Below are 10,000 nucleotides of genomic sequence, written 5' to 3'. Positions count from 1 at the left end.
GGGTATGGATTTCTATAAACATTCATTTTATATATTCAAAAGGCAGACAGATAACGTTTCTTCGTGTAGCGGATCTTGTAAGGGACCATGTGACCGGCTTGCTACAAAGACCGAAAACAAAGACAACAGAACAACGTTTTTGAGTAATAAAAAATGTGCTACAGTGTTGATTTCAGGGAGCACAATTAACCTGCATTGGGTGATCATTTTTCTAAATTTCTTCTCCTAAGGCTAATGGTGGTAATGGATATAGTGATGCTACAAGAGGAGGTGGTGGAGGCTCTGGTGGTAGAATCGCTCTTTATTATCGTGGAGGCTTCTTTGATGGGGTCCTTGAAGCTGCTGGTGGGAACGGTTACGTAGAAAACGGTGCTGCCGGAACCGTGTACGTGGAAATGGCGGGGAATGACTCCAGCCACGTGCACCGTACTCTGAAAGTGGACAACAAGGGCCGACCGCCTTTGACCGAGCGAATCAATCAGGTAAACTAATCACAAAGTCAGTGGTGGAGATGTTTAGTGAAAACGTTCATGGTCAGCAAGCTCACTTTGAATTTGGTTGCGTGCTTAATGACCTGGCCAATCCATGACCGGCGTCGACGCTACAGTTAACTTTTTGATAATTCAGACTTCACTGCTTTTTTTGGTTGAAATGAGTGATCTTTTAAGTGTTCATGTTCAACAGAAAAGGCATCAGGTTTATAGGAACTGAAACCATTCCAGCCTCGCTGGGAAGGCTACTTCGCTGCTTAAGTTTAGAAATGCATTTAGTTAGGTGGATGTCAAATTTTAAATAAACACCACGGAGTGTGCCGTTACCTTTAAATATACATAATGCACGGAGATGGGTATGAAACTCGACAAGTAATTTTGTTTCATGTTTTTATCTGTGTTTTTGGTCTTGAAGGTGCACAAACCACACCTTTGTTTTGAGAAGATAACCAATCAAATCTTTCGATTAAGTCATGCGCAAATCATTACCCGTGCGAAGCGAAAACAAAAGATTGTGCACTGTCACGGCCAATTCAACATCGATTGCGATAACGTTGTTCTCTTTTTTGAAGATTATAAGGTTTCATAACCAGTCCCTCGATTAGCTTTGGTCTAAACGCCCACTACGTATTTAAAAAAATACATTTAGCGTTAGAGTTCATATTGCTTTCAGGTTGGGGTTATTTCTTTTTTTCGAGAACTAATGTCAAATAATTTTCATTTCAGGTGGAAGAAGTGAAGCTTCATCCAGGTTCCATATACAGGGACCACTCTCAGGATTACACCAGCATAAGCGGATTCCGGGTCACGTCCAATGGATTAACACAACGTTATTCATACGGTGGTTACACTTACTATTCTCTGAGCCGTATGTGTGACGGAAACCTCAAAAATGCTTACGTAGTGCAGTCACAACACACCAATGTGGATATCACCGTCACTTTGCCGAGAGACATGTACATACATCACATCAGACTGTACCCGGTGAGCCAGCTATGTTTTTGAAATATGGCAAACAATCCTTCCAGGTTATTTTATTGCGAATCCTGTGTTTGATCTGGAATATTTAAATAATATTCCAAAAGCGCGCATTGGATACGAGATAACTCGCCTCTTTGGCTATAAAGGGGTTTAGTTTCCTTAAGTGCTACTGTGATAAAATAATAAAAATAAAATAAAATAAAGCATTTCCTCTTTTTTTCTTCAGATTTTGAAAGTGCGTTTTCTTAACACCTGACTGGCAAAATTGTTGAGGTTTTATTTTTATCCAAACTTATTTATTTTAAGTGTATGTTTTGGAATTCACTGTCCGCCATTACTCACGTTCAAAACTGAACCTCAGAGGCTTCGATCTTGGGGAAAGTGACGTCATTTACTTACTTGCCTAGAATTTCAGCGTGTAAATGCAGTTCATTTTACATGCAAAACACGAGTTTAAAAGTCTGAAAGCCTTGAACTCCCGTGCTGCATGTTGATTCATCCGCGTATACTTACATTGCATTCTTAAACTTGTGAGACGTCATTTTCTCCTCAGTCCAGCTCTCTCAACATTTTCAAAGTTTGTCATGGCGGACCATGAAATAGGAAAACTCCATTTAGTGTACACGGATGTCCTTTTGAAATCGAGGTTTAAAACCTGGGTTAGTTAGTGTTTAGTAAACAAAGTTTTCAAATCTAAAAAACAAAAAGAAGAATTGATTTTTCTGGTCATATTAGCACTTTGGGAAACTGTAGTGGAGCGTCTTTACGGTAGTTAATTTACCATACCAACTTTGATGAAAGTCTATCCCTTGGCTGTAACCATACGCAAAAAGTGCGAATGAAATAAATTTCTCACGATACTGTAGCAACATATGAGCGTTCGTTTATTTCAGAATTTCGCTTCCTGTCACTAACTAAGAGATTTAACGAGCCAATCGAAAGCGCTGGAGATGCAATATCCCATCCAATTGAACTTGGTAAAGAATTAAAACAGCGAAGAGGGAATTTACCATTCTGCTACGGTTACGGCCATGGCTATGAAATTTGCGCGTCAAAGATACATTGTTGGTGATCAATTTGAATCAAATCGGATTGATCGTTCCGGCGTCAAGGAGACTTGACCAGGTTTTGAAGGGTCGGTTTATTGAATATGGGAGATAAGTAACTGAGTTTTAATTTATAACCGAATGAATGAGTTTGTGCTTTACACCGTAATATAACACACTCAATCTTTCCTCCCTAGTACTGTCACAATGGATACCGCATCAGCTTCAGTTTGTCTACCTATCACCACAGCTCTGGGACTAAGCTAAGAACCAAAAACGTGATATCATTTGCTGGTTGTTTTGATACCACTGTCTACAATGATGTCATCGTAGAAGATACGATATCAAAGTTCACATTGACTTTGACAAGATTGGAATCCCACGTTGCATTAAGTGAGCTAAAGGTTTTCGTAGGGCATGCCACTTCTTCATTTGAAGCCGCCAATCTTGAACAAGACAGTTCAAGGACGTGGCTTGTGTTTAACAAACCAGGGATAACGGCATTTGAGGTGGATGAGTTAAACGTGCGCGGCAATGCTCATCTTGCCATCCAGAACAACGTTGGTAGCGTCAAGTTTAAGGTGAAAGAATACAAAGGAGATTTCACGGGCACAATCCACGTGGGAGGTCAACAAGAGTTATATCTGGATGCAAGCAATAATTCGGTGATACCTTTCACACTAAGGACTTACCAGGTAAAGTCCGAACTTGGATTGGAGAAGTGATCCTCTCACTTTTCAGGACAATTTAAGCAATTGTCTCTTATCAACACCTAGAAAATTCAGGTGGCTTCAAAGCAATTGCTTAAATCATCCTGATAAGTGCAAGGATAACTTCTTCATTCCGTCTATAACCCGCTTTTCAAATATATACATGTATTTTCTTCAAAGTCATACCTCGAGCTCGATTCATCTTGCTTCAATGGTCGACTAGTTGATTCGTTCCGTGGAGTGTAGGACTTATGTTGTTGAGTCCCAGCCAGACGAATACAGAGGAACTTTAAATATCTCAGAACAAAAACTGTCTTTGTAATAAGATCTGTAAATGGCTACTTTTTAGTCCTTTTTGGAGAAGGATGATAAATCAAATGTCTTGTTTCAAAATGCTCTTTTAACTTTGTGTGCAAGGGCCGCAGAGTACGTTTTAAAATGGGGGAGTAAAGTCTTTCATCATGCCCAAAAAAAAAAGAAAACACCGTAGGAAAAAATGGGGGAGGAAGGGGGGGGGGGGGGGGATTGCTATAGCGGCTGCTGATGTGACATACCGTTCTCGTAAAGTTGGGAACCAAGTGTTCAATGGCTTAATCCATAGCATATTGAGGTAAAGGCAAAGTCTCAAGTCCGCAAAAGATGCTGTATTCATAAAAATGCCGGTCTTTGACATTAAAAGCGATTCATTACGGTTTATTCCAAGGATTAACATTACCTTCATTTTATGTTTTGCAGGGATCAAAAGTGTTCCTCCCACCGGAAGTATATTTGCAGAAAACTGCCATTTATGCTGAATCCGAGTTGTTTGGCGTTTCAAACCTTGTCATTGCACTCGGAGGTCGCTTTGACTTGTCACAAGATGGCCATGTCAATTCACCAAGCAAAGCCACTGCGCTGTTGAATAGCATCTCAATTTTAACCGGAGGCATCTTTTACCAGCGCACCAGCGAACCTGCAAAAGTAACTGTCAACCTGACAGATGATCTCAGAATTCTCGCGGGTGCACTGATGGATGTGAGTCAAATTTACCTGCGTGCGCATAACATTCTTATTGACATCGCTGGTATCTTAACTGCTCGCGGGCGTGGGTTTGTTTCAATGAAAGGTGAGCAACCTGGACATCAGTCTTCCACGGCTGCCTCAGGGGCAGGACACGGCGGTGCTGGAGGCCAGAGCTCTCTTCAGGACATCGTTGGGAAGTCTTATGGATCCTTTGAGATGCCATTGGGGTTTGGAAGTGGCGGTGGACAAGGATATCAGGATTTGGTAAGATGTATGCTTGCAAGTTATAAACATGAGATGGCTTATCAGATATCGCCTTGGATAACGAATAACGCGTCAGGTAATGCTTTAGGACAGTTTTTGAGTTCTCGTGAAGTGCAAACGTCGTGGTATCATACTTTACCACTCTCAATTCTCTCAGTGTCAAAGCATAACTTTATTCGGTGAATTGGTTACTATTCCGTTTTAGAATATGCTTCAAGTACATTTTCCGAGGGTTTTAAAATCCTTCCTGTACGTACCTCGGCAGATAAAGCCGTGTATATATGTTAATGTTGACATGTGATGATACGGATTTTTTTTTTTCACAGTATAAACTTGCTGGATATTAAACTTGTCCAGCAGAAAAGAAGTTCTCTTATAATAATGATATTGATAAGGATAATGATAATGATGATGATGATGATGATGATAATAATAATAATAATGATTTTATTAACAGCATTTCCTCGAAGTGGCTCTTCATCCGTTAATATCTAACTAAAGTTATTACAATTAAAACAAACTTTAAAAAGACTAGGTTAAAAACGGTAAATAATTGATATTTACAATGAAAAGAAAAAAAAACCTGGACCTGGCTTTATCTTGTAGCAATATCTTTGTCTCCATAAAAAACAGAATTGGGTCCACGCAGTTTCTTAAGGAAAGGGGAAGGTTATTGAATAAATTAGCCGCTTCATCTTGAAACGTATTGGCGATCATTGATCTTTGAAGCTGTATACCCTTGCTGGAGCGTAAGTTTCGACTATTTTCGTAAGTCTCTAGTCTTAAATAATTTGGCCAGTCTGAGCTGTATAAACCCTTGTGTGTACTTTTAAGTATATGCCATTTGCGTTGTTCAGTCACCGGTAACCAATTCAATTTCAGTATATCAAACGTTGTTGCATATTTACCATTGACAAAGCTTGTGCTGCCTTTTGTACTCTATGAAGACGTGCTGTTAAATATTCCGGTAACGAGTGATGAAGTATATCATTATAATATAATTTTGATAGGACAAATGCTTGGGCAAGGTTTTTCCTAATATAGAAAAGTAACAGATTTTTGACCTTGCGAAGCATTGCTAGTATAGCGTAACAAGAGGTACAAATGTACCTAACGTTGTCTTCCCATTTCAGATGTTGATTAATACACGTTCCTAAGAGTTTAGTACTAGAAACACGCTTAACGTTCTCGTTACTTACTGCGATCTTCATATTTAAGTCTTCGAGGGCACGGGAAGATGACAACTGTTTTGTGGACAGGACCATCATTTTGTTTTTTGATGGATTAATTACTAAGTTTGCATCGCTAGACCACTCCTCAAGATTACATAAGCTATTGTTTAAGTCACGTTTATAACTTTCGAGGTTTGATGGCTTGCAGTGCACATAAAGTGTTGTATCATCCACGTATTGGTGACACCGCATGTTAACGTGGGCGTGGAGATCTGCAACATAGAGGTTGAATATTAAAGGTCCCATGGTCGATCCTTGTGGCACTCCAAAGTTAACTCTACGACGGTCTGATGTTTTATCGTCCACTTGGACAAAAGAATGAAGGGGGTAGTTTCTAAAGAAACTGTGGTGCTGCGTCGGTGGGGAAGTAGTGTACAAAAATTTGGTTTTATCAACGGAGTTGATAATGTAAATTGGCCACCGTACAGAGATTCTAAAAGCTGACGTTTCGAGCGTTAGCCCTTCGCTCTGACGAAGGGCTAACGCTCGAAACGTCAGCTTTTAGACTCTCTGTACGGTGGCCAATTTACATTATCAACTCCATTGATAAAACCAAACACTTGGACAAAATGCCAACTGTCAGTTAAGTATTCGATGGTCCAGTTAAGGAAAGATTTTGAAAACCCAAGATAATTGAGGTTCTTCAGGACAGTTTTATATTTGATGGTGTCAAATGCTTGTAAGAAGTCGGCGAGGATCATAAGTGTAACCTCTCTCCTTTTCATAGCTTTGATAATGTCGTCCCTTATCCTTAAGAGTACAGTGGTTGTCGAGTGGCCTATCCTAAAGCCTGATATGTTATCTTTGAGCAAGTCATGAGAATCGATAAAAGACACAACCTGTTGATTGTCAAGTCTTTCAAATACTTTCGATAGTCCTGGCAAAATGGATATGGGCCTCATTTCCTCACTTGCAATACGCTTTCATTTTTTGGTATCGGTGTTATTCTGGCAATCTTCCATGCTTCTGGAAAAAATGCGATCTCTATAAAGGTATTAATAATATGGGTAAGCGGGCCAGCGATGATATCTGTCACTGGTTTGATGAATTTAACTGGAATTTGATCTGGGCCGGTAGATGTATCATTCCGAATCCTATTTATCTCCCTAGCTACCTCACTTGGTGTAACCAGCCGCAGCTTGAAGGCTTCCTCTTCCGGTTCTGATGGTTGCAATATGTTAACAAAACTGAATAAGTCGTGTTTAGGATCGGTGTTGGTAGATCCGAGAGTGCGCTGAGCAGTGTTTGCAAAGTATCTATTAAGGCTATTTACATCAAGTCTTAGGGGTGGTAACGGAGGGTTATTATTCGCCAAGCTTCTTTATGTTTAGAAGATGATAAAGCTTTGTTAATGAAATATTTTTTTGCGGCTTTGATCTTTTCTTTTAGAAGGCAACGCACTTTGCGGAATGCTCCCCATACCTGTAGGGTATTACTTTCTTGGTATTGTGACGTAACCTGTTCTTTTCAGTCTGGAGGCTTCTTATTTCATCATGTTGTAGCCATGGCGTAGGTGGACGGTGATCTTCGTTCGTTTTAATGGCGCGTGATTTCCAATGCATTCAATGATAAGTGTGTTGAATATATCCAGCTTGTCGTTAGGATCATCGAAACCATAGATACTGCTGAGAGGGAGTTGTTAAAAGTCCCGTATGTATCGTTCTATATCAAAATTGCGTTTACTCCGTAGAATCTTGAAACGAGGAAAAATCTATCCGCACGAATATTAAGGAAGTCATATGGACCGTCAAGGTCACTTATATTGGAGCATGGTAGAACACCAGTATGTGTTCATCTCTTGGGATCGTTTGAAATAATATGATCAATGAGAGTCCGTGATATTGGAGTAGTTCTTGTTGCCTATTTAACATGCTGTGATATATTAAACATTTCAAGCAGGTCTAAATACCGTTTTGTTAACGCTGCATTAGGTTGAAATAAATCGATATTGAAGTCCCCAGTTAATATCAGTAGACAGTTTCATGATGTTGTTAAGTCGGTAAGCAAATTTTCCATTTGCAGTAACCACTGCTGGTTGCTAAGGATTCTTGAGGATCTATAAATCGTTCCCAGAAGAAGTTGGCAGTGATTAATACGGCCCTTAATCTCGAGCCATAGATGTTCAAACTCAGGATAACGTGACTCATTATCTTTTCTCCTTCTATAATTTATGGAGTCTTTGATATAGGCGCCAACACCGCCTCCTTTGATGCTGTCTCTGTTTCGAAATTCCTCGATCGGCTCTTGTCTTTTTTTTAAACTTAGGAATTTTGGTTAATTTCTGGTTTCCAAAGTCTTAAATGTCGCGTAAGTCATCAAGGAATTACTAAAATTATATCTTTTAGAAAAGCTACGAAGGATAACGATTTTATTTTGCTTCTTTTAGCCTGGTAGTGCCGGAGGTGGAGCTATCGAACTCAGCGCTGCGCACATTGTTCAAGTGGACGGAATGCTCGATGCATCGGCCAACATAGCTGTCAGTCAAGGCACCGGAGGTGGCAGTGGTGGCAGTATCTTCATCCAATCAACGCTGTTTCTAGGAAAAGGCAAGATAGTTGCAGATGGAGGCGACGTTGCGCATTCGTCCTTACGTGACGCTGGTGGTGGGGCTGGAGGCCGAATCGCTGCTCACTACGAGAGCACAAGATTCACAGGCCAGTTCTCGGCCCATGGTGGTGCTAGCCGGAGTGAAGCTGGTGGACCAGGCACCGTGTATCTCGCTAGAAACGCAACCCATAGAACCATGATCATTGACAACAATGGCTACCGCGCAACTAAGCTGTACATATCGAATTACAGGGACCTATCTAACGATGGAGGGAGAGCGTGGATCCTAGCAGAATACTTGGACGATTTTACCATCGATCTCTTACAGCTGCGAGGTGGTGGTCATTTGGCAATTCACCACCTAAAACCGACGTTTACACTCAATGTAGAACGACTGGAGGGTGATCTAGGTGGTCTAATACACGTCTCCAAAAACAACTGGGTGTATATCAATAATGCTCCCAGGTTGTTTCCGTCAAGTTTCCACATTTACAACGAAGGGTTTCTTCATCTGCCTCGCGACGTCTTGTTAAAGGACCTTTTTTACCCCAGGATTTCTCTAGAAGGAATGATTCATGGAATGGATAATTTGACCATTGGGGGAGGCGCAGAATTCATTGTGACGGCAGAGGTATTCATAAGTGATGTAACAGTTTAATACTTATCATTATCTGGAAGTATGTGGATTCAAGTTGTTTTCATCTTGGAGAGCCCAAGTAATGCAGAATAGAAACTGTAAACTCATAGCTAAGTGAAGTACGATCGTCCGGGTGAGGTTAGTCCTGAGAAGGACTGTTTTGTGTGACATTGACTGACGTCTCGACAACCTGAGCGGAAGTCATATTCAGTTCAGAGGCAAGTGATTTGTATAACCTATTTTACCAAAAATACACCTACAAACATTAGACTAAAACGGATTGAAAAGCACCAATCACTGTTTATAGTTGTCACCGCCAATGACATCTTGGTTTTGCTGACAGTTGACCAATAACATCAGGACTTCGTCAGTCACATCAACAAGCACAGTATTTATATTATATCATCCACTGGCGTTACACAAATCGCTTGAGTCTGATGATGACTTCCGCTAAGGTTGTCAAAAGAACATTCAATGTCACCCAAAACAGTCCATATCTGGACTACACTAACCCGGACGATCGTACTTCACTTAACTATGGCGTGACTCCTGGTTTCAAACCATTTACGATTTTACATAATCTATGAACTGTCTTCTGCAAGTGCAGATGGCAATTATTCAAGTGGTTTGGAGCTTAAAACATATAGATAGAAATCGCGAAATGAAATCGTGTAAGGAGTATTTTACGTATACGGAATAATAAGATTTAATGGGCCACGTATGTTTCAGCCTTTTGAAACCGAGCTAATCGTTTTTGCTACTTTTAAAATTAAGAATGAGACCTCATTTTTGTAACTTAAAGGAAGAGTTTGGCCTTTTTATACCTGCTTTGAACAGAGGCAAGAAACAAACAAAGAAGTCCGTGCCTTAAATTGTACATTGTTGACATGGAAACACCATCAATCTTTCAATATTCCCTTTTACTATATGGCTCTGTCGCACAAGGACTGGGAACTACCAAATTCACGAATTTGATTGGCTGAAATCAATATTGACCGTGGCCTAGATTTTCCTATCTAGACCGGCATCTAGACCGGTAGTGTTTTGCGGTAAAAAAGTTGCAAACTAAAATGCAAAAATATTGAGTGTT

General features: G+C 40.3%; 1 protein-coding gene across 1 annotated transcript in view; it reads left to right on the top strand.

The window, feature by feature from the left end:
- LOC137971442 (uncharacterized) overlaps window positions 1-10,000 on the top strand; it is a 174,297-nt gene that overhangs the window by 84,107 nt on the left and 80,190 nt on the right. Inside the window, 5 exon segments of the mRNA XM_068818269.1 lie at window positions 231-482; window positions 1,218-1,475; window positions 2,716-3,213; window positions 3,964-4,494; window positions 8,113-8,904. Coding sequence (XP_068674370.1) covers window positions 231-482; window positions 1,218-1,475; window positions 2,716-3,213; window positions 3,964-4,494; window positions 8,113-8,904 — 2,331 coding nt within the window.

Source organism: Montipora foliosa, chromosome 9 (genome assembly GCF_036669935.1).
Source record: "Montipora foliosa isolate CH-2021 chromosome 9, ASM3666993v2, whole genome shotgun sequence".
NCBI lineage: Eukaryota > Metazoa > Cnidaria > Anthozoa > Scleractinia > Acroporidae > Montipora > Montipora foliosa.
This window is presented reverse-complemented; position numbering and strand designations above follow the sequence as displayed.